Genomic DNA, 25,132 nt, shown 5'->3' with positions numbered 1-25,132 from the left:
GTTACAGAAGATGATCTCAGAACTAAACAGCAGGCAACTCCCCATCTAAGACCAGCTAGATAAACAGGGCCCTGGGTTTTCTTTGTGAGATGACTTTGCCCCCAATCTCAAACACGTCAATGTTACCATTTTGTGGCAGACACAAATCTTCAAGTAATAAGATTCCTTTTAAGGTAGATACAACATCAGAAATCTTTCTGCATATATTTAAGCATCTCAAAGCCGTTTCAGTGTATTTCTTTGGAAACAATGGCGACTAGAGGGGGGATAGGTAGGAGGTCTGGGTTATCCAACTCTCAGGAAATTAAATGTTTGACATTTATTCATTAAAATGTTTTAAATTTCACATCTCAATTATAAGTTACTGTATTTCGAAGGATGCTATGGCAAAATCCAGAGGAGCCTAACATATCGTCAAATGGAGCCAAACCTATTTTTCATGGAGCATTAAGAAAGCTGTTGAGTGTGGGGAAATCTCAGAGACATAATTGACTCACTGATCCTATGACAATGGAAATGTTGTGACTTTTAAAAATTCAAACAGATTGGCAAAGTGAGTAAAGAACTAAAATATTGACTCCTTACAGCTGAAAACAATCAGGGAATGCATACAAGACAAAATGGATTTTATGCTCTACAACAATCCATTTCAGGCATTTCAATGCAAAGTAAAATATAAACAGATGTTGAAAACAGTTAACCTATTGAACCTACCTGCTAAAAGGAATCCTGCAGTAAAAAAAAAAAAAAAAAGTACAAGTAAGAATTTTATATGTTAGATGAAGCAGCAATTTCTTTCTGAATACCTGGAGCAAAGGGATGAATTCCAACCTTCACATTCATCATTTGTTTTGCTTCATATTTCATGAACATTCTAGTTGGAAAATACACAGAATTTCTGTGTTGTGTTCCGTGACAAAACATGTCTATGCCACATGTTAAAATCTCATTAATTTGGCTTATTCCACTCAGCCTTATTTAGCACCTATTCTGTGCACAGCTGGGCTACAGGAATATAAAGACGAGAAAGACATAGTCCCTGCCCTCCCGGAGTTGACAGCTTACCTCCCAGGAGATGCACAACTTCATGAGTGACTTCAATACCCGGGGACAGGACAGTTACACACATATGTAGGAAGGACAAGTCAACCTTAAGGGAGGAGTGAACCAGGGCACAGTCAGGCCACACTGTTAGGTTTTTAAAAATATGTGAGCTTTTACTTTTGCACCAAGATGGGACAACAGTATTTCTTGAGCATTTGGGTCCCAAAGCTTGTGTGTGTTGGTTGAGGGAGGAGGAAAGCCAAGGGAAATCAATGTAATTGACATTTTAAGCAGGCAGTTTTTCACTGATGGGACTCTCACACATATTTCAGGACATTTGGCATTCCTGGCCATCATCTAAGTAATGCCAGCAGTAACTCTCCCTCCACCCAGGCCCAGGCATTGTAACCCAAGACGCATCCTCCATTATTTCCAAATGCCCCCTGGGGTACTGTGGTTTCTGGTTGAGAAGCATTTGGGCTGTCTAGCAGGCACCTATTGAACACACACTGCACGGTCAGCTCTATGCCCTGGATGCAAAGCAAAGTCCCAGGTTAGCAAATTTCTCCCATATTCTATAGGCATTAACTGACACTGAGAGTTTATACCTTTTTTTCACAGAGGGACAGTAGACTTTTGGAGATCAAACATTATGTCTTTTAATTGTGACCATCACCTTACCTGGCATAGAGAAGGACACAGAATCTTAATGTCAACATTAATTAAAGAGGAGAAGTATAATTTATTAAGTCCTTCAAAACCTAACATCTACTACATTAAATGATGAATAGTGAGGAAGAGTAAGGAGTAGTATTTGGGGAAAAATACACACGGAGTGATTATTGCTTGGGCAGACAGGGCATGAGGACTTAAGCTTTGGTGGACCTGTACCAAGCGGGGTTCATGTAAATCTTTGCAGCCTCTGCCCCCATGCTACATAGCTGTAACTTGGCCTAGGGTTTCAAGTGAGGCTGAGGAAGGATCAAGCCTTTGTAGTCATGGAGGTGAGCAGAACAAAATGTGCTGCTTGGAAACTACAAAGCAGCTAAGATTCTTTGGCTCTCCAGGAGTAGACATGAACTTCTGGTTTTGACTATTCGTGCCAGTCTCAGAATAGATATTCAAGAAAGGCTGCCCCAGGTTCCATTTCTTATTATGTTGTTTTAAACTATAGTCAGGGTCCTGGAAAGAAACCAACAAGTGGAGGTAAATAACACCTCAGGTGTACGGGGCTTATTCAAACACCTTAGCCATCCTCCATCACATGGTCCTAATCCACCCTGGATTTGTTAATTAAATAACCTCTGACCCTGGCTTTAGATTTTAGAGGCTAGTTTATGGATTGTCAGGGAAAGGGGGCAGATTTTGTTTCAAAACAAACAAAAAGAACGGACAGCTTTGTCACCTTGTATTCCATCTTCTTGAGGTGAAGCAGGAACACAACTCCATAAAATTTTTATAAATGCAATCCTAAAAAGGCCATTTAAGAAGCCTGTGCATTGAACACTCTGTCTTGACAAAATCAATTTAACTCAGGGAGTCAAAGGAATTGTGGAACGGTTTAAAAAACATACTTTAGTCTTATTTCCAAAATAACAAAATAATGAAGCTAGAGGCAGAAAGATTTCCTTAAGAGAAAGGCTGAGACTTGAGCCAATGAGCTGAGCAACATGACTCTGAAGGTCTAGATAGAGAATAGCAAAGTTGCACCCAGGTCTATTACTGTTAAAGAGGTTATTAGAAAGGGGAAGATCGTTTTAGTGGTGATTAGATAGTAATTTATGGCTGGAACCCAACGAAATCAAACAGAGGAGGAAGTGCAAGATCTCAAAGAACAAATAAAATGATTGCCCCCATGGAGGCAAGCACTGGAGAAATTACTGAATGCTGGCTTCTTAATGCTGCCAGTAGACAGTTCATTGTACAAACAATTTGGAAACCATGGTTTCTAGATTGTACAGCTAAGCCAAGTGGCTACCGAAAACAGTATTCATGGAACACACAGTTTTATCAAAGGAGAAAGAGAGTAAATAGTTACACAAATATTCATTTAATATAATTGTGTTAAGTGCTATAGAGAGTAACTACTGGATAAATAATTTGTGGTACAGTGAAAGTGAACATACAAAACTGACTTCCACTTTTTTCATGAAAACTTAACATGTTATTCTTAACTACAACAGAGAATAGTCTAATACTTAAAATACTTTAGTGACAAAGAATTCTAATGAATATTTACTTATTAGCACTCAAAACTGAATTAGTAGAATTATTTCACCCACAATTAAATAATTTACCTCCCCAATTTCTTTCCAATGATGGTTTCAAATGTTTTTAATATGTTAATACATATTTATAACATAATCTGTGCTGTTTAATATGTATGGTTAGAGTCCAAAGTATTAAGAATTACATAACATTTCTTAAAATTATAAGAAGTTGATGATGAAAAAGATGACTTTTCAGAATATAAATTTTGTTGGCCCATCCATCATATTTTTAAATTTTGTTTTGATATCTTTCCACAGTTAGTATTCCCAAGTAACAGAACATTTAAATATCAGTTTATGATTATATCAAAAAGGATAAAATACCTAGGAATAAATTTAACCAAGGAAGTGAAAGACCTATACTCTGAAAACTATAAGACATTGATGAAATAAATTAAAGATGACACAAATATAAAGATATACTATGCTCATGGATTGGAAGAATTAATATTGTTAAAATGTCCATACTCCCTAAAGCAATTTACAGATTCAACACAATCCCTATCAAAATACCAAGAGCATTTTTCACAGAACTAGAATAACCCTAAAATTTGTATGGGATCACAAAAGACCTGGAATAGCCAAAGCAACTGAGAAAGAACAAAGCTGGGGGGTATCCCAATCCCAGATTTCAAGATATAATACAAAGCAATAGTAATCAGAACAGTGTGGTACTGGCACAAATATAGACACTTAGATCAATGGAACAGAGCAGAGAGTCCAGAAATAAATCCACACTTACATGGTCAATTAATCTATATACACTAAGGAAAATCTTTTCAATAAATGGTGGTGGGAAAATTGGATAGCTACATGCAAAAGAATGAAACTGGACTTTCTTAAACCACTGTTTTACACCATATACAAAAATGAACTCAAAATAGATGATAGACCTAACTGTGAGACCTGAAAACATAAAACTCCTAAAACAAAACAAAGGCAATAATCTCTTTGACATCAGCCTTAGCAACACATTTTTAGGTATGTCTTCTAAGGCAAGGGAAACAAAAGCAAAACTGAACTACTGGGACTACACAAAAATAAAAAGCTTTTGCATATTCAAGAAAACTATCAACAAAACAAAGAGGCAACCTACAGAACGGGAGAAGATATTTGTAAATGATATATCCAATAAGGGATTAATATCCAAAATATATAAAGAAGTTATACAACTCAACACCAAAAAACCTCCCAAATAGTCTAATTTTAAAAATGGGCAGAGGACCTGAATAGACATTTTTTTCCAAAGAAGGCATAGAGATGACTAAAAGACACATGAAAAGATGCTCAACATCACTAATCATCAGGGAAATGCAAATCAAAACTGTAATGATATATCATTTCACACCTGTCAGAATGGGCAGTATCAAAATGACAAGAATTAAGTGTTGGTGAGGACGTGAAGAAAAAGGAACTCTGGTGCACTCCTGGTGGGAATATAAATTAGTGCTGTCCCTGTGGAAAACAGTATGGAGATGCCTCAAAAAATTAAAAACAGAAATACCATATTATCCAGTAATTCCATTATTATAACGAAATATTAATTGAAAAGACATATGCACCTTTCTGTTTATTGCAGCATTATTTACAATAGTCAAGGTATGGAAGCAACTCAAGTGTCTGTCAATAGATGAATGGATAAAAAATAGTGGAATACTGGTCAACCATAAAAAACAATAAGATCTTGCCATTTGTGACAACATGAATGATCTAGAGGATATTATGCTAAGTGAAATAAGTCAGAAAAGACAAATGCCATCTGATTTCACTTATACGTGGAATCAAAAAAAAAACAAAATAAATGAGCAAACAGACAGACTTAAACACAGAGAACAAACTGGTGGTTGCAAGAGGGGAAGTGGGTGGGAAGATGGGCAGATAGGTGAAAGGGAAATTTTTTAAAAATTATAATATAGTATTTCACAAAGAATAACATCTGCCAATTCTCCTGAGTTTCTTTCCAGTGCTAAAGTTGTCTATATTTTGAGACAAAACCAAACATATAAAAGAAATGTTTTTAAATATGTAGTATGTTTTGAATGTATCTAATTTGCTTATGAAAAGGCAAACCTCTGAATCCAATTTAAGAGACTAAACTAATTTTTAAAAAAAGATATCTTTAAATGTTTAATAATTGCCTAAACTTGGTGTATTGATGTTTATCCTTCACCAAAATGCAATTAAAATTTGTGATTATGAACTAAGTGATTACAAATAATCGTGTTTTCATATGAAGTACTTAGGAAAAAATTCTCCTTTTGGAAATTTAAGATTGTGTATTAAAAGTATACTTTTTGTTACTGCTTTCCAAAAAAAAAAGTTGTCATGATAACAAATAGTCTTAGTGTAGATACAAACATATAAAGTTTTAAATCTCCTGAAATTATTAATTAAAATGTATTTACTTTTTTCTCCTTTTTAAAAATTTGAAACCACCACCTATTTACAGAAAAGGCGTAAGTACAATACAAAAAACTATTTCTCTGAACCGTTTCGTAAGTTGACAACTGGCTCCCTATCACTCTGGAATATGATAGTGGGTATTTCCTGCAAACAAGGACATTCTCCTACATAACTACAGCACAACCATCCAAACCAGGAAATTACACTGATAGACTGCTACCATCTAATTCTCAGAACTCACTCGGGTTTTACCAATAGTCCCAATAATACCCCTTATACCAAAAAAGTCTAATTTAGAATCGGATATCACACTTGGTTTTTATGTTTCCTTGGTCTCCTTCAGTTTTCTTTTGACCTCCATGACTTTGACACTTTTGTAAATTACAGATCAGTTATTTTGTGGAGTGTTGAGTCATGGTTTAGGATTAAATTCAGACATCTGTAGCAGAAATACCACAGAAGTGATCCTATATTCTTCTCATTGCATCCTATCAATGTATTCCTTCACTGATACAATCACATCAATCACATGGTGTCTTCCAAGCCTCCCTACTATAATATTACTCTCCTCCTCCCCACCTCATCTGTGTAATCAAGTAGTATTTTGTGGTGAGGTATTGAAATTATGTAAATATCCTATCCCTTCAAATCTTCAGTTTATCCTTTTGTTGAAACGTGCATGAACTCTTGGTTTCCTATTTTATTCAATGGTTTATCATCTGTTACCACCATTACTTATTTTGACACTAAACAGCTCTCCATTTGGCCAGTGGGACCCAAGTCGGTCTGACTTCTGTGTCCTTTTAACATGTACCCATCATTCCTTGGGCCCTTTCTTGCTTTCTGGAACAAGCTGTTTCAGGCTTATCTTGTACTTTCCTCGCCTCACCCTTGGAATCAACCGTTTCTCCAAAACCTTTGTTCCTTTTTGTAAAAAACGGTATCTAGAACCTAGAGCAGGCTGTCCTTTGGAACTCACAGGGTGTGCACACTCCTCTTAGGTCATCACTGTTCTCGGTGTCTTCCAGCAGACAAGAGCCACAGGGGGAAATGTATTTATCTTTAGTCCACATATACACACACACATTACATCTGTATTTATCTATTTTTATATGTTGAAACATACATTTATATCCGTATCTCCAATTCCAATCCCATAACACAGGGTTCTAGATTTAACTTTCGGCCTTTCTTTAACTCCTTTTTCCGATAGCAAGAGACGTGGCTTATTGTTAATATGTGTAATTATTTGGTCAGTCCTCCAGGCTGCAACAAGTCTCTCCAGCTCCATCTCCGCATGGGGCTCCAGGCTCACCCTGTCTGAGCTCTGACATCCTGCCTTGGCGGCGCCCACGCTTGGATGCCTTCTTCATCCCGCACAAGCTCTGACCCCAGACCCAGGCTGACCCTACCCACCCCTCCTTTCCCTACTTGGGCTCCAACACACCCCACAGGGCACCCCTCCACGGCCAGGTCCTGGCCACTGCTCTGCAAACAAATTCAGGACTCGGCTCTTCATCAAGGGGCAAGAATAGGAAGATCTGAACAAAGGTTTGAAATCTATAGAAAACAATCGCGTTCTTCCTTTGTCCACTCTTCTCACACTTATATAAAAAAGATGAGTAAGAGGACAAGCTCTGGATCCTTCAGCCTTCTCCCCCACCTTGAAGTCCGGAGGTTGTGAGTGTGTGTACTGTGTGTTTCAGGTTTGATGCTGCAGCAGCCAGACAACCACAGGAGCGCTGCGTTCGCCGCTTCCTATCTGACTAGAACAATGTCCAGGCTACACTGCAGAGCATTCAATACTCTATTAAGGGGGGAAAGGCCAAATTGGATAATTTGTCATATTTTTCCTTTGTATTTAAGAAATGCGAGTAGAGAAGCAACAAAACTTTTTAAAAAGAAAGGTCCACTTTTAAAAATTAAAAAAATAGGGACGCCTACGTGGCTCAGTCGTTAAGCGTCTGCCTTCGGCTCAGGGCGTGATCCCCGAGTTCTGGGATCAAGCCCCACGTCGGGCTCTTCCACTGGGGGCCTGCTTCTTCCTCTCCCACTCCCCTTGCTAGTGTTCCCTCTCTCACTGGCTGTCTCTCTGTCAAATAAATAAATAAAATATTTTTTAAAAAATTAAAATTAAAAAAATAAATAAAAATTTAAAGAAATTTTGTTTTAATTTAAAAAAACTTTTTAACAAAAATTACAATAGTTATCCCATGAGTTTTGCTTACTTCCACTAGGGAGAATAAATAATTTTTCTGGAAAGAAGATATTTTTCACCTGTTGGGAAAGCTCTCTTCAAGGAAGAAAGGGAGAGCGTTGCCTGCTTTTAGGAGTTCCTGACACAAAACGATTGGAGAATATTATTAGTTAGGAATATTTATCTTTTATCCAGAGAGCATTTTTGTTCCTCTTATTGACATTCAGTTGATGGAGGTAAAGTCAAAACAATCCAAGCGAAAAGTGTGAGTGCTAGATAGGTAGGAGTGAGGCAGACCATCAGAGGTGGCCCCAAGATGACCCGGACCGTTGACCCTGGCACATAAACCAACTCTTACAGGTCCTTCCAAGGGACCACTTGACCTTCTCGCCAAGGACACCTTTGGAAAAGCTCATCTCTGTTTCAGTTTCAGAAAGGATGGGAAGCTCAACTTCATTGCTATGCAGAAGACAAGATGGTAGGACAAAAATCGCCATTAGCCAAGCTTAGGACTATAGTTACCAATTCTGCAATTTACATTAAAACACACACACACACACACACACACACACACACACACAGAAAACCCCCACGAAGACCGGAGAGAGGGAGCTAGCCTCTAAAATTTGCCCTAACTCCTCCACAGGATGAACTCAGACACAGCCGAAGTTCTTCAGCCCTTCCTGCCTTGATTCTCCCACCCACCCCTTGCCCGGAACTGGTCATCTCCAGTGGGCAGCTGGGTGTGAGAGCTTTGAGGGGCCTCCCCAGGGCTATTTTTAACTTGGTATTTTCTGTTTATAGCCTTTCCACTGGGGCAGCCCCAGGTCTGGGGGATTCACTCCAGCTGGGAAATCTGAGAAGTCAGCTGGCCTGTGTGGCAAATGAGGTATGTTTAGCTGAGACTTGGGGATCTCAGGATTGTCATCTAATTTAGACCTCAGGGTGGGAGACACAAAAGAGCCATGCAAGAGGAGAGGTGCCCACTCTCAAGTTCCTTAGCAACAGGCCACTGAGTTTATTGTGGGAAGAGGATTCTGTGTATATGCTGGTGGGGGAGGGGAGGCTGGCCTGGGGGTCTTCCCAGCAATAGCCCGCACCCTCCCCATGGAGGCCGGGCCTGGGACTCCCTCCTGCATGCCAGGTATTCCCAGGAACTCTCCCAACACCTCCCCGCCCACCTGTGGCATCTGCAGCCCCTGGAACTTGTTAGAAATGCAAATTTTTGGGTCCCACCCAGTGATAGGTGATTCTCATGCTCACTAAACGTTGAGAATTAGTGGTCCAATCACAATCACTAACATTCACAGATAAAAGAATGAGAATAAGACTCTACCCCTACCAAAACCACAGGGCAATACATTTTTTTTAAATTAATAGACATTATTTTCAGCACATTTTTAGATTGAAGAAAATACTGAGTGGATAGTAGAGAGAACCAATAACTTTTTCTAAACCATTTTCCCCTCCTGTGTACTGTACCCTCTCTCCACTGTTCATCCTCAAGGACAATGACATTAACTGAGTTTTGCCATCAACTGACTCACTCAGACAGACCCCACTGCTCAGGGAAGGTGGCTGTAACTTGTGTCAATCCTAGAAATGACGGCGCATCACTCCCTTAGCCCAGGCTGGGATAAAACCAATAACTCTGTCTAAGATGACAGAGCCAGGCGAACACCTTCTTGAAATGGCCTTAGAAACGATGTTCACATTAGGTTATTAATAAGGAAATAGTGTCCTATGGCTGCTGTAGCAAATTGTCACAATGGCTGACAACAACCTACTTCCTTATAATTCTGGAGGTCAGAAGTCTGAAATCAGTTTCACTGGGCCAAAGTCAAGGTGTCATCAAGGCTGCTTCCTTTGGAAGGTTCTCAGTGGAGAATCTGTTTCCTTGCCTTTTCCGGCTTTTAGTGGCTGCCTGTCTGTAGGCCATGGCTGGTGGACCTTCTTCTCTCCAATCTCCACACCCGCCATCTCGTTGTTTCCTCCTCCGACTCTGACCCTCCTGCCCAAGGACATTGGGATTATACCAGGTCCTCCCAGATAATCCAGGATACTCTCCCCATCTCATAATCTCAACCAATCACATCTGCAAAGTCCTTTTTGCCATATAAGGGGGCATTCATGGGTCCTGGGGAATAGGACATGGATATATTTGAGGGGTCACTATTCAACCTACCATATGCCATTTGGCCCATACTATCCAATATGGTGGACACTAGCCATATGTGGTTATTGAGCATAGAAATGGGACCCATCTGAATTGGGATGTGCTGTAACAGTATTGAAATTTGAAGACTTATTATTTTTAAAAAAGTAATATATATCCTATGTTTGTATGGATTCCAGGTTAAAATGATAAAATCCTGAGTTCAATAAAATACATTAAAATCAATCTGTTTCTTTTTGCTTTTTCAAATGTAGCTACTAGACAGTTTTCTATCACACATGTGGCCGACATTATATTTCTAAGGGATGGTGCCACAAAGGAACCAGGGTGATGTTTAAATTTCAATTGCTTTATTTTTGTCATACTCATAAGGGAGTTCAGACATAGAAAACATTTCTTTTTTCAACCTTCTCTAGGGAAAGCAACTGACTACACAGAATTGAGATTTCAAATCAAGAGGGATATTATCTAGGGACAGACACAACTAAATTCTCGACAGATAACAGTAACAGTAACCAAAAAAAAAAAAAAATTAGCAACTTGCATTTTTACAAAGCACCTCCACAAAGCATGGCTTTATTGAATCCTTAATCACAACCCTCTCAGGAGGGATCCTGTTCCCATTGTTCAGAGAAGGAAACCGAGCCTAGGGAAATGTCCTTGCCAGAGGCACCAGCAGCTGAATGACCCAGGTCTGCACGCACGAGCACCCAGGGCTGCGTGAGCCTATTTCCCGGCTTGGGTTTCACGATTTAATCAGGCTCACGCGACTTCCCGAGTTATTTTATAACCAAGCTTCCTAAATTTCAGAGATCCAACGATTCTCCCTCTCTTCCTAAGAAGTCTGTTCCTTTGCTACTCTGAACACATTTTTTATTATTTTTTGTTTTTTAACTGAATACAGAGGGGGTGTGTGTGCTACCTAGCCATTTAAGGAAAATGAGTTTTCTCCTGTGTCAAACTGCACCTTAGCTACACCCAGTGGCGTACCTGGCTCCCAACTTGATCCTGGGCCATCTACTGGAAGACCCCAGCACCCAGGACTGTCTCACCCCCATTCTTTCCACCACCCACAAGCTGCATGCTTCGGTGAAGTGCTTGGCTCTGACTTAGAGCCAGAAAAGGCTCTAGGGGTGAGGGTACCCCTAGACAACTCGGGGCTCTGGTAATCAGATTTCATCTGATCATTCTTCTTTGGGGTCGAAGGGGCAATTCTGCACTTTGGCAGATGGTCACCATGAGAAGAATCAGCAAAAAGACCCACAAAGAGAGAAACAAACATTAAGTTCTGCTAAGATGCCTCTTCCCCAGGCAGCACTCCTCAAACGTCAGAAAGGGAGGAGGGAAAGGGGGAAAAAAGGTACGATGCACTGCTCATTTTCTCTGCCACATTAACACCTCAGCTTTTAGATCTAGAAACTTTGGAGAATGTCTAGTCCAACTACCTCATTTTACCTATGAGGACACCAGGATCAAACAGGCTAACCGACTTCTGTGAAGTCTCAAAGCAACTTAGTGTCAGATGAAGTCTAGAACTCCCATTTGTGATTTTCTGTTTTTGCTCAACTGAGACAAAATGGTTCAGAATGATCACAGATAAATAGATTAAGCAAAATAATACAGCTTTGATCTCCAAACCCCACTACAGAGGAGCAGCACCTTGCTTGCAGGATGAGGCTCTGAAATACGCACTCAAAGGGGAAAATCACGTATGGTCAAAATAATCCTTGAAAATCCGTAAGGAAAGTGCCGCACTGGAGACCAATACCACTTCTGTCCATAAACCCCACATGGTCAGTTTTCCCGAGATGGAACAGGCTCATCAGCTGAGTACTAGAGGAATTAACTGGTTTGGGTTAGAGGACGAGAAGGCACAAAGCTTTAAACACAGGACCACACGGAGGATTTCGAGTTGGATACCTAGAAAGGCACGGGTGTTCTGAGACTAACCTTGGATTCTCTTCTCTTATTTTGGGCTCTCACTCCCCGGCACTAAGGAGAATGACGGGCAAGGTGACTCATGCTACTTAAATCATTATCTCTCTTCCCTGCACTCCTGACTCTGTGTTCAGTGTTCAGTTAGAAGCTGAGCTCCACACATGCATGAATCGTTGTGTTTTTGTCCACTGGTGTACCCCAAAGCCTAGTACTGTGCCTGGCAGAGAAATGTCTGTTGAGCAACTGGATGACTCTATCCCTCCTTTTGTGCAGGCTGTGTGTCTGATTCTCATAAGTTGAAGTTCTTTGGGTCTGGTACGTGACTCTGAGCCTCTCAGGGTATTATGGTGCCCTAGCCAGAAAAATTCACATGGAACTGTTCATACAGATTTTCCTCTCCTCATAATTAAGATTTCCCGGCTCTATCAACCTTTACTATGCCACTGTGACACTTCAGCAGAATGACCTCACAGCTTTGGAGAGACTGACACAGCTTCCTTTCACAGCTCAAAAAGACCTTCCTTTAGAAGTTTCCCAACTGCTGGAAATAAAGGGTGCTCTTCAAACACTGTCAGCCTAAAGGCTCTAAGGGGTACCGGGCTGAACACAACCAGTGGCACCAAAATGTTCTTCGCCACTCACCCCTATATTTTCTGCCCAACTCCTAAGCCACATGGTGGGATGCCTGGCCCTTCTCCACAGGTGTCCTCCTGAGCTGCGGACAGGGTTTCAGCACTGATACTGAATGGCAAGATGGATCACCGACAGGACCACCCTGCATCTCCAAGCAGCCCATCAAGCACGGACATTGCGCTTGTCACCACCAGCTCCACTGGCGTGGACACGCAGAAATGTACCGCAGGGGAATATTCAAACAGCTGCTGCAAGGTGAGATGATGGAGGCAACTGCCAGCGGGCTGAGCGGAAAACATAATTTACGGGCACCCTTCGGCAGAGCTCAGAGCTGAGCAAACACTGCTGCAGAATGCTCAGGGATGAGGCAGACAAGCCAGTGCTCTAGGACAACAGTGGCTCTATTTGAGCAAAGAGAAAGAAGTTGAGGCTGGCGACAGGGCTGGGAATAGGACAGGCTCAGGAAGGGGCAGCGGTTCCAGCAAGCCAGACATGAACCATCCCATATATTCCACAGCCATGTGGAAAGCAGACATAATCTCCCATCCTGCACAGTGATTATTTGTCTGTAAAAATAACAAACGTTGCAGACTGTATTTGGCATAAAGCCGATTTAGCAAAGTTCCAGAAACAAAATCAACCTCTAGGGGGTTGGGAATCCAGGCAGGGAAAGGATTACTTATCTGCATCTGTACTGGCTTGAATCGTGTCCCCCAAAACTCATGTCCACTGGAATCTCAGAATGTGACACTTTTTTGGAAATAGGGTCTTGCCTTTGTACTTACTTAGGGTGAGGGCCTACTGGATTAGGGTGGGCCCTAAATCAAATATGACTGGTGTCCTTATAATAAGAGGAAAGAACACAGAAACCCAGGGAAGAAGGACTATGAAGGCAGAGTCTTGAGTAATGTAGTTACAAGCCAAGGAATGCCAAGGATTGCCAGCAACCACCAGAAGCTAGGAAGAGAGAAGGAAGGTTTCTTCCTTAGAATCGTCAAGGGACATGGCCCTGCTGACATTTTGATTTTGGACTTGAGTGAATAAATTTCTGTTGTGTTAAGCCGCGCAATTTGTAGTTATTTGTTACAGAGCTCTTGGAACCTAATACAGCATCTCTCTCTCCTAGCTAGTTCCCAATATACCTCTGTATAGTCATTCATTCACAAATAATAAGTACCAACTATGTACCAGGCGTTCTTCTAGCAATGAACAAAAACAGAAAAATCTCTGCCTATGAGGAGCTTCTATGTCAGAGTTGGAGGACACAGAAAACAATCCAAATAAAGAGGTAAAATATATAGTCTGTCAAATAGTGATAAGTTCAGGGAGGGGTCCTACAGAATAAGGTGGAGGCACTACTTTCAAATCTGAATAAATTGAACATTCTCAGTGGATTTGATGCAAACATGGAACCCAGTCTTCTAGTATGGTCCTTCGTGTAAAAAACTCAACATGTCAGGTCACAAGGGAGAGAGAAGAGCCTCCCTCTATTAGATTAGAGTTTCTGCTCTTAAACTAGGAAAACCATCAGCCGTGAAGCTTATTGTGAGGGGAAAGAACAATACATTAGCAAAAATCATCAAGGCGGAAGGGAGAATGCCCAAGGCTAATTCACACTCATTGGCTGGTTTATAAAGGGATCTAGCCATTTACCATTCAACAAATGTCCCAGCCATGTCAAAGATGTCAACAAAACAGAAGGGATTTAGCAATACAAAACCACTCCTTGGGAAGAAAAGAAGCAAAAGGAGGCCCTGGTCAGAAAACCTATATCATCCAGAGCCTCATAAAATTATCACTCAAGTAAAAGAAAGCTCAAGAGGACATTCCGCATTGAAAAAGATGTTCTATCAACATAATATGGTAACTACTGGTCACATGTGCTTATTGAGCACTTGAAAAGTGTCTAGTGAGACTGGAGAACTGAATTTTTAATTGGATTTAATTTTTATGAATTTAAATAATGAAATTAATTTTAAATAACAATGTGTGACCAGCAGCTACTCGACTGGAGAGCTCAGCTTTAGAATCACAGAAGTCTGGCTGTGGAGAAAAGCCTGACAGATTCATTGGGTCTTGAGGTGAGACCAGTTCTGAAGGTGAAAATAGGCTGGGGAGATCACTATGATGGATAGTATTTCTAGGACATATTCACTTCTTTAATCCTCACAGCGTTCTTATAAATGGTCAGTAGCATTATCTCTATTTGTTGGATGAGGACATTAAGGTTCAACAGGAGTGTGTGACTTCCCCAGAGCCCTGTAACCTTTAAGGGGTAAAGCCAGAGATTTGAATTTAGCTTAGACACCAAAATCCATACTCTCCTCTCCAAGGCACACGAGTTAACAGCAGCTTTCATGCTTTCATCCTTGTGACTTCTTCCTTTGCTACCCTCACCAAACAGTCTAAAACACAAAAATGTGTGTGTTTGTGTGTGTGCACATGTGAGTGTGTCTGAGCAGATTTCAAGGAACAGGTTAAGTCTGGAGGTTGCTCGAGTGCTCCCTGTGGATCTAGTGTTCCATGCAGGGCAGTATTCTTGAGCCAACCAACCCCCTTTTCCACTTGGCCAGGCAAAGTGGACCACCAAAAACCCTGATGGGGCAAACAGGATGCAAAGACACATGCTTGTCAAATAACTTATTAAGGCCAAAGGGGCACATGAAATAAACCCTTCTCCCTTGGACCCATTCGGTAAAATTCTCTATGGCCACTTTCCTGGTCTTCAGGGAGCTCTCTTTCCCCAGCAGTAGAGACACTCAGAAACCCTAAAGCCACAAGTCTTTAGGTCTTTGTGTCAAGGGACGCTAGAGGTAAGGGAAAGAAGAAAAATGAGCAGCCGAGTACCTCATTAACAGTATGGAGATCGGAAATACAGATTTTAGAGATGGACAATGCCAACTATCTGGAGATAACAGGCTGTTCAGCTTCTCCCCCAACCTCCTTCCTGTCTGCCCCTCAACAATGGAGAGTGCAACTGAGGGGCTTGCAGGACAATAGAGCCAGCAAGTGCCAAAATCCAGATGAAGCCGTGGTGGGAAATGTGGCTCTTCCAAAATGAAACCACAGCTGGCGTGTGGTAGAGGCACTGATGCCTTCCAGGCTATCGCTATTAAAATTACTGCAGCATTAAGAGGAAGGTTTCTGATAGAATTAATTTTCTATCTTTAAAAAAAAAAATTTCACAATGCCTGGAAATACACTCCGGTGAGGTGAATGGAGCAATTATTATTTGTCTCTTTAACCTCCTGGGAGGTTAACGGAGGATTTCATCATCATACTGTCAGCCTATCCTGCAAGGAACTTTCTAGGAAGATGCCCCTTCCTCTAAATAAAACTTTGCAGCGTCCTGAGGTTTTGAGATTTATGCAACTCCACACCCAAATAGCTCCAAAAAGAGTTCATCCTAGTGCAACTCCGGTGTCCTGGAAAGGATTCTAAGGAAAACCTGACTGCTCCACCCCACTCTCACACATGTCTACACAGACCTCTAGTCTACCCTCTCAATCCCCAGGAATCTGGTTTTGGGGACTAATTTTTAGCATAATTTCACAAACAAAACTATTGGGCACCAAATAATACAAACAGGCAGGTGAATGTTGTATTGCGACTAACAAAAATGGATTTTATGACTTTTAAAAAAATGCATTGTTTCTTCTCATTCTCTCTGGGTTATGCCAAAAAAATATACTGTTTGGCAGCATCTTTAATTTCAACACCTTCAGCTAAAATGTGTGTTCTTGGACAACGATCCTGACTTCGCTCCCTTTCTGGTAGCGGTCGGACATTCCTTTGCAGTTTTGTTTCCATCGATAAACTACTTTAGAAAAACAAAACCAAAAAACCCTACAAACTACAAATGCGCATACAGAAGCTGCTGTAGTCTTATTCAAGCATTAGGCTTTGTCATGCATTGGTCCCAGAGGTTTCCCGCGGGAGGACAGCTTCCCTGGGAATACCCAGCCCCGCAGCTTTCCTGACGAGCCCAGGGGGCGGGGGCTGGGAACGACCAGCAGCGCTAAAAGCGCCTGCACCGCCATCCACCGGCCCCAAGCGGGTGTCACCAGAAGCCTGACGCCCGCCAAGGGAGCTGGGGAAGAGTCCCCACAGGATCGGTCAGTCCCTGCCCGCAGAGAGGAACTCCGTGCAGCCGGGACCGAGCGGCGGTGAGCGGATTCTGGGACCCTCCTGACAGCGCAAAAGAAGGGCAGTCGCGAATCAGACCCTATTCCAGAGGACTCAGGCCAGGGAGGACTCAGGCCAGGGAGGACCGTCCGTGATGCTCTTCCCTACCTTTCCTCTCCCCAACCAGGGGCAGCGCTGTCCCTTTCCAGGACAGGATCGGAGCCCGCCAAACCCGGAGCAGCTCTGAACCTGCGCTCCCCGGAGACTGGCGCCCGATGTGCCCCGGCGGATTTGCGCCGGAGACAAAGTTTGCGCGCTGGTGGCGTGGGAGTTCCCGGCACGCTGCAAGCGGGACCGGTGATGGGCTGCCAACGCTCCGAAACGACCAGTGAGCTCCAGGCACCAGCTGGTCGCGGGGGACGCCAGCGCTAGTTCGGGCTCGGAGAGGGATGGGGACGCAGACGCGCGCAGCTGGAAAGCGGGCTTACGTCTGGGGACCGCCGGGCTGCTGCGCAGTGCTCCCAAAGGTCGGGCGTCCGCTGCGCTGGCGCAGCGAGGATGCGGGGGATTCCCGAGGGGCTGGTCCCGACGGCTCCGGCGGCAGCCTCCCCGGGCGTCCGCGCGCCGCCCAGTCCACTCGCTGCGCGCGGGGCGCCAGGCCGAGGAGGGACGCTGTAGGAGACGTGGCGACGCCCCTGCCAAGGAGAGAGGGGTCTCCGAGACCCGACTCTGACGCGGAAGGAAACTCTGCCCATGACCCTGCGAGGGCCGCGGACGCTGAGCGACCCGTGGAGGCTCATGCGCCAGAGGACTGGTTGCAGGGAGCTCAGCGCCCGGCGGTAGAAGCGGAAGCTCACCGACGGCGGGGGAGGAAAGTGGCACGGAGAGGACGCGGGCGCAGGGGAGGGAGGGGTTGACCCTGAATTCAACCAGACCGAGAGGTCATCCGACCTGTTTGTGGGCAAGCGCTGTTCGTGGGTCTTACCTGCTCCGGGGCCTCGGCTGGGCGGTAGCGCTCTTCCCGAACCAGGGCAGGGGGCTCTTTCCTGGAGAACATGTCTCGCTTTTTCCTCTGCCCACTCTTCCCCTTGTCGCTCGCAGTTCTCTCCTCTTCGTGCCCCTGCGGGGGGATGGGGGGGGGAGGCGTACTAGGGACGCCTTGCTTCTCACTCAGGAAGAGACAAGTTAAACTTCAAGGGACAGGGGCACCACATTTTGTCTGCTCGACAGATCCCACCCGCGGACCACTCCCTCCCTTCACTCCCATCTCTGGGTCCCACCCATTAGAGCCCTTAAGGACAGATCCTCCGCAACCCCACCTCTTTCAAAGTTCTGCAGGGGCAGAGGGAACGCCAAGCGGACTGCCGGTTCCCCACCTGGCCAAACTTAGGCCCCGCTAAGGCAGCAAGAAAGGGATGAGACTTGAGAGTTTGAGCTGTGGGAGACAGAGTAGCTGGGAGCAAAAGAGTTACTCCTCGGTTCGCCAAAATCTCCTTATCCCATCCTAGACCATTTTCTTTTAGCCAGAGCCTCGCCAAGTAAAAATCAAAATCACTGCAGGCGCTGGCAATTAAAGGCCAAATTTGTTTTCTCAAAAAAGATTCAAGGTTTCGATGGCCAGCATTATTTGCATTAGGCAAATAGAAACTTGCCCTCTATTACATGTTACATGAAGAAACTGCTTTTGCAAGACGCCCGGGACTTTGCTGAGGCTGCAGGGATGCCGGAGTACCTCAGACTGCTTCCATAAACCTAGCTGGCAATTTCCTAAGGAGGCGTCCACAGGCTGCAACTGAGGGGCCAAAGATTCCGCTTTTCTGTCATTCACTAGCACCTGCTCTCCAGACAACGGCAAGGAGGGCAGGGCAGGTATTTACAACGGTAAAGATTACCATTTGAAGCCCAAGACAGTTGTCAAAGGTCTGGGGGGAAGGGGCAGGAGAATACATTGCATTTTTCTTAGAAATGAGTTTTCATCCAACTTCAGTCAAGATCTTAATGGAAATTTCAAAAATGACTCATGAGGTCATTGAATAAATCCATCTCCGTTCTTCTGGTGGAGGCCAGGCATAGTCATCAAAGTATGCATCAGGCACCTGTCCCTTAAATATTGTTGGGTGGGGGGAATATACATTTGTAAAATTGGGTCAGTGTTTAGTTTGTGAAACGAAAAAGTAAAAAATATTGCTTGTATATAGTAAAATAGTGTTCCAAACATCAGACTTAAAATCGAGCATCTGACAAGTTTATCATAATTCACAAAAATTAGGCTCTTAGTATCTGAGGTGAGTTCTGTGCTGAGCACCATACATGCATTCTCTCTTTAGTTCTATCAACCACTTTCGGAGGTACTATTATTATGTTTACTTTCGAGATGAGAAAGATTTAGGGAGCCAAAGTAGCCAGCCTAAGCTAGACAAGTGCTGAGCTGGGATGCCTGGAAGCCGTGTAATTTCAGGACTGCGTTCTTACTAAAATACTGCCTTACCGGACCTCATCACTGCAGGGGCACCAACCTGAAGACGAAGAGCCTAGAGGATTCTTCAGCGAAGTCTACCTTGAGCGGATCCGAGCCACGGTTAACTCAGTTTGCAAAGGAGGGTGGGATTCAGTCCTCAGTGTTTCTACAGGCATTCTGAAGGCACGTATGAATTTCTTTCGCCTCCTTTCTCTTCCACTTTCTGCCCCCTGGTGGAGGTGCTACAGGAACTGTAAATTAAAGTAGCTACGTCAGTGGATTTGAGACACAAGTGTCCCTCTCTCTTGCACTACTATACTATGTTCTGAGAACAAGAGCTGCTTACATTGCTGGTGAAAAATAAGAATTCCTTAAACTTCTTTCCAGCAAAAAAACCCCAACTAGTTCTAGTTACCAACAGCACCAGAATGAATACTTGAAGTATTGTTAGCATAAGAGTAAACATTATTTTTACATCCTTTTTAACAAATTACGTTTATAATGTAAAGTATACCAAAAAAATGTGAGAAGTCTCCTAACATATCCAAAGTACTTTGACTATGCAGAGGGCCCACAGTAATCTTCAGTGACCTTTCTGAATTATTCCTTTTTAAAAATTTGCCACATTTACTTTTCAGCGAAAAGTGACAACCATCAGTTTCTTAAAATACTTTAAAATTTCACAAGAAACATTTCTAGCCTTTTAAAATTTTTATTGTCTAGCCATATATCCAACTAATTAGATAATTTAAAAGAAAAAATACAAACCTTGAAATTTGTGGAAAAATCAACTTAAAGGGTGATTTTGGAAAGGGTGATTTTGCAGATCAAACTTTGGTCACATATATTACAGGCCTATTTAGTGCTTAGTACTACAAATGAAGGCAATTTGAGAACAAGAGATATTTTAAAGAAGCAGCCAGCATCCCAGGATGATAATAGGCAAGGAGGGGCTAAGATAGAGATGCTACCCCACGACTTAGTTATTCATTCATTTCGGATTTGCTAGCTGCCAGATGAATGAAATAAAGAGTTCCTGTCCTCACAGAACTTTCAGTTGAGTAGAATAAATACCCTAAACAAATGTACACATATATAAGCTATGGAAAACTTTACAGACTGGCTTTACGGAATTCAGAATGTAACCTTTTTAGCTGTGATCTAAAGATGCTGACTTTTTAAAAATATTAGGGAGCAAGAAACAAGCAAACTGGAAGTTTCCCTGTTGCAGGGAGGGGAGAATTTTTTTAGTTTAAAAGAAGAAAAAAAAACACACCCATATCTGCACACTGAAATATTCTGCATATGTTAAAAGAAGCCCGTGTAGACATTCTGTTTGCTGAATATATTACTAGGACATCAATCCCCTCTGTTAGTACACCAGAGCAGTCATTTGGGAAGAAGTTAGTCATAATTGGCCCAGCAAAAAGTTCCGAAGGAATTTTATTTTTAGCATCTTCGCACACCTAGTGCTGATCCCCCCTCCCACCCCACCAGGGTCCCTTACTGCAATTTGTCCAAATGCCCCTGCCTTTGGCCAGCACTCTGCCTGGTCTTCCCAGGGATAGTGCCCCCTCAATGACACTGAGCGTGTGAGCAAAAGCAGGTACCTCAGTTCACAACAAGATTTCTTTTTCTCTGATTCGTGAATTAATTTGTAACAGAGGTCTTAAAGTTATGAGATTAAGTCACATTTATCTATTATTACAGATAAGATTTTCTATTGTTATAGCTAAGATTTTCTAAGCACTATGTGCCAAGTACTTCACAGAGTGACTTACCTATTTTCTGTTTTTAATTCTTGAAATAAATCTAGTGTCCTTTGTTGTAAAATGCAAATACACAGGCTATATGAAAATTTTAAAAATGTAAAGTGCTTTAAAATAGTTGCAGACACAAAATAATAGCTAACGTTTTTGGTCACTATTTTACAAGAGGAAACTGAGGCTTACAGAAGTTCAGTATTTGCCCAAGATTTCACAGCCAGGAAGTGGCAGAACCAGAATTGGGGTTGCCCAAGCAATCTGGAACCAGACGACCTGTTAACCCCTACCTTCTGCAGCACGATTATTAAGACAGTACCTGGAATTACACCGTGAATTCATTCATTCATCAAATATTTATTGAGCATTGTAGTGGGTTGAATACTGTCTCCCTTCCACCCCCAAAATTTCATGTCCCTTTGGAACCTCATTGCCTCATTTGGAAACAGGGTCTTTGCTGATGTAATTAGTTAAAATGAGATTATGCTGGCTCAGGGTGGACCCTAAATATAAAGAGTGTCCTTATAGGAGACAGAAAAGAACCCAGACACAGAGAAGAAGGTCATGTGAAGATGGAAGTGAGATTGGAGCAATTACGTCTACAAGCCAGGACAAGCCAAGGACATATGCCCACAAAGAGAAGCTGAGAGAGAGGCATGGAACAGTTTTCAGTGTCCAGAACGAACCAACCCCACCGTCACTTTGATTTTGGACTTCTGGCCTCCTGCACTGTGAGAGAATAAATTTCTGTTGTTTCAAGCCATTCTGTTTGTGGTAATTTGCTATGGTAGCCCAAGAAAACTAATACCAGCATCTACAATGTGGCTAGGCATGCCCATCCGAGGTTACAGCAGTAAACAAAACTGCACTCCTGCCCTCATGGAGCTTACATTCTAATGAAGGAGATGAGACAATAAACAAATACATAATACATTAACAGGTACTGTTTCGTGCTATGAAGAAAAAATACTGTAGGATAGAGGATGGCCGGATGCTGGTAAAAAGGGAAGGTCTCTCTAAAACTGTTTTAAAGCAAATGAATCTACACTGTGGAATTTCAGGCTGTATGTGGGTAATTCTCCACAGTACCACATAAATACATGCCCCCACATTAACTGAAAAGAAAACTTAGCAAGAGGAGAAGCACGGCAAGTAAGGGACCTAAACTTCCTTAACAGACTAAGATTCTGCAATACATGAAAATGGTTTTCCAGGTGGACACCTGGTCTCTTGTCCCTTAAGTTTCTGGAAAGCTGAGGGGTTCTCAGCTCCTCTCTCCCCGCAACCTCCATATTCACATCTTTCTAGGGTGTGCGTCTTCCCTCTATGCAGCTCACCAACTTATAAGTAAACTCTAAGGCCCGAGGCCACTCAATACAGAGGAAAACTTCCGCAGACCAGAGAAGAGACATAGCTGCCCCAAATCAATTCTAGCTCCAGAGCTTAAACATCTGTCTCACTTCCTAACACCCAGGGATGGGCAAATGTAACAGCTGGAGGAGATGCCCAGGTCATCTGAAATAACATGAAGGGCCAAAAGTGCTTTAGGTCATCTTTAAACGTTACCACAGAAACTTACCTGTGTTTAAAATTTTTAACATTCATAGCCATGAAGTTCAAGCATCAGCCTTCTTTGCAAAAAGCAAATGTCTTCAATGTTTTGCTTCAATAAAGTTCCTCTGGCAATTTCAGCAGACTCCACCACTTTGTTTGAGATTATCTGAATTTAATTTGGACTTGAATAGTGAAAGTAATTGAAACAGAAACACTAGGCACTGATCAATCCCTAAAAGTTTAAGCTAAAAAAACTAAAAATCTCAACATAAATATGCCACAAATTTCAAATAGTAAGCTCATCCAACTTTTACAATGACACAGTCAGTGGGAGGATAAGGCCATCACATTCACAATTTTATCTGTGTCATTCCTTGTGGCTATTTGGTAACTTTTCCAGTCCTTCTCGAATTGGTTCAGATTGAAGCAAGAAAAGGCCCAAATGTACTGCTTTATTTCCCTCAGAACAAATTCACGTACATATTTAGGCCAAATTGAACTTCATTTTGACCTTAAAAAACGTATTTCCTCTACCCTGTCTCATTCATTCCCCTTCCACTCATCACACAGCAGTCGCTGCAGCTTCCTCACACCTGCCACTCATTCAAGGGCATCTAAGGGCGGTGGGGAACTGGAGCCCAGCATCAGCAGCACCTCCAGCCTGGGCCGCCTCCCAACCCACCTTCCTCCCCTGCCCCTTACAGTCTTGTCTCCACCAGCAGCCAGCAGCCAGCAGCCAGCAGCCAGTCATCTTAACAACAGCAACTATTTCCCCACTTACAACCTTCTAACGCCGCCCACTGCGACTGAAATAAAACCTAATTCCTCACCATGGTCTATCGGCTTAGGGAGTTGGTATCTGCTACTTTCCCTCCCCTCATGGACTTTTCCCTCAGATCTTCAAATGGAAGTCATTCAGGTTACAGCTCGGATGTCCCCATCTCAGCGGGACTTTCCCAATCTAAAGCAGCCAGTGAACGTTCACCCCCTTTTTCATCACTTTCTGTACCGTTTCATTTTTTAACACCACTTATGACACATGAAAGAATGTCTATTTTATTGTGTACCTATTTCCTGCCTGCCCTCTTCCGCTCCTTAGCATCTCCCCAAGAGAAAGGATCACGGTTATCTCTAGTGCCTACAAAGTACCCATCACACAGGAAATTTATCTGTTGATTAAATAGTGTGTGACTTTACATAAGTTAATGAAGCAATAAAAGACAGTAAACAGCTTAATTTATTGTTCATTCAATCAATCTCCTTCCTCTGCTCACTAAATTCTCCCCCACAAATTAGAAAGAAAACTAGCCAGAACAGAAGCCCAACAAACAGGTAGAAAATAGGCTTCACGCTTGTTTATTAGGCTGAAATTCTGAGATACATGAAAACAGCTCCCCAGGTAGACACCTAGTCGTTCAGTCTTTAATATTCATTTTAGAGTAAGGAAATGACTTGAGTGTAGCAGCTCTAATTTAGAGCTTCCAAAACACCAACCCAGGTACTCTAACATTGAGAAAGGTAAAAAAAAGAAAAAAAATCTAAAGTCAAAACACAAATACCAAATGAAAGGAATGACTGCCCTTTCATTTTAGACACTAGCTAACACTAGATGAATAGAACAGTAAAAAATTTTGCATTAAGGTCAGCAAAATTTAGAAATCCTTCTTTGTACTTCTGTTTTAAACATACTTCTATACTTCTTAGTGTCTATCAATAATTGTTTTGCATCAAGTATTAGAGATCTTGTACAGTGACACTAATACCTAGCCTAAAATTTTAGGCCCCTGAATATTTTAAATAGTAAATATTCTAGGTTACAAATTTGGTATGAAAAATTTTAATGAAAACATTAATCATACAAAAATTAAATAGCAAAACCATTTAAAATGACAATTCAAACAGATATGGCTTACTGATATTTCTATCAGCTTGTTTTCATAAGAACTGTTTATTTCTAGCTGAAATCTACTTACAGGATCAAGGTAAGAAGAAATGAGAATAAGTATATAAAGCTCATAAGCCCTGTGCTCAGCATCTATTGCTCAGAAATACCAGTTTTTCTTTTATTATTACTTTGAGAAGACACATACAAGTTTTACAAAACATGCCAAACTTCAGTTAAATGCTTCTTACACAAGAAATAGCCACATGTGAGGAATCTAACCTGGCATTTTTTTAAAAAAAAATATATTTTCCTCTGAGATACCTACTACATAAAAATTTATTTCAATAACTGATAAAAATTCCTCACAAATAAACCAATTTCTGGAATCTAATTATATAGCTTCATGTTATAATTTAAGAGGTCTTTTAGAGAATAATTATTTCAAAGTACAAAGTTACATGATCAAGAAACCATGATCAAGAGAAGTACCTTTTAATAAGTAACCAAAACATTGTGACGTATTCCTTTTACTGCACATATGGCTCAGTTTCATGTTAATTTCGCAAAAGAAAGAAAGAAAGTAGGTTTGAAATAATAAGTGAAACAACTATGTTAACACAAGGAAGCACAATGAACAACTGACATGTTACCCTGCCACTGGCTATGCCTTATGAGATATTTTACAA

The 25,132-nt window shown here is 42.1% G+C and overlaps 1 protein-coding gene across 6 annotated transcripts in view; it reads right to left on the bottom strand.

Moving 5' to 3' along the window:
• The window catches only part of CORIN (corin, serine peptidase), a 228,166-nt gene extending 203,169 nt beyond the window's left edge, over positions 1 to 24,997 (bottom strand). For 2 of the 6 annotated variants that reach the window (XM_034671855.1, XM_034671865.1), the window contains exons 1-2: positions 22,587 to 24,997; positions 17,275 to 19,495 (exon numbers count right to left, since the gene is read on the bottom strand). In XM_034671855.1, the coding sequence (XP_034527746.1) occupies positions 17,275 to 17,586 (312 nt within the window). In that variant the 5' untranslated portion in view covers positions 17,587 to 19,495; positions 22,587 to 24,997. Of the gene's footprint in view, positions 1 to 16,954; positions 17,074 to 17,274; positions 19,496 to 22,586 lie in introns of those variants that run through there. The other 4 variants (XM_034671858.1, XM_034671856.1, XM_034671857.1 and 1 more) reach the window with 4 other exon arrangements.
• Positions 24,998 to 25,132: the final 135 nt, after the last annotated feature.

Source organism: Ailuropoda melanoleuca, chromosome 11 (assembly GCF_002007445.2).
Source record: "Ailuropoda melanoleuca isolate Jingjing chromosome 11, ASM200744v2, whole genome shotgun sequence".
In the NCBI taxonomy this organism is placed as follows: Eukaryota; Metazoa; Chordata; class Mammalia; order Carnivora; family Ursidae; genus Ailuropoda; species Ailuropoda melanoleuca.
This window is presented reverse-complemented; position numbering and strand designations above follow the sequence as displayed.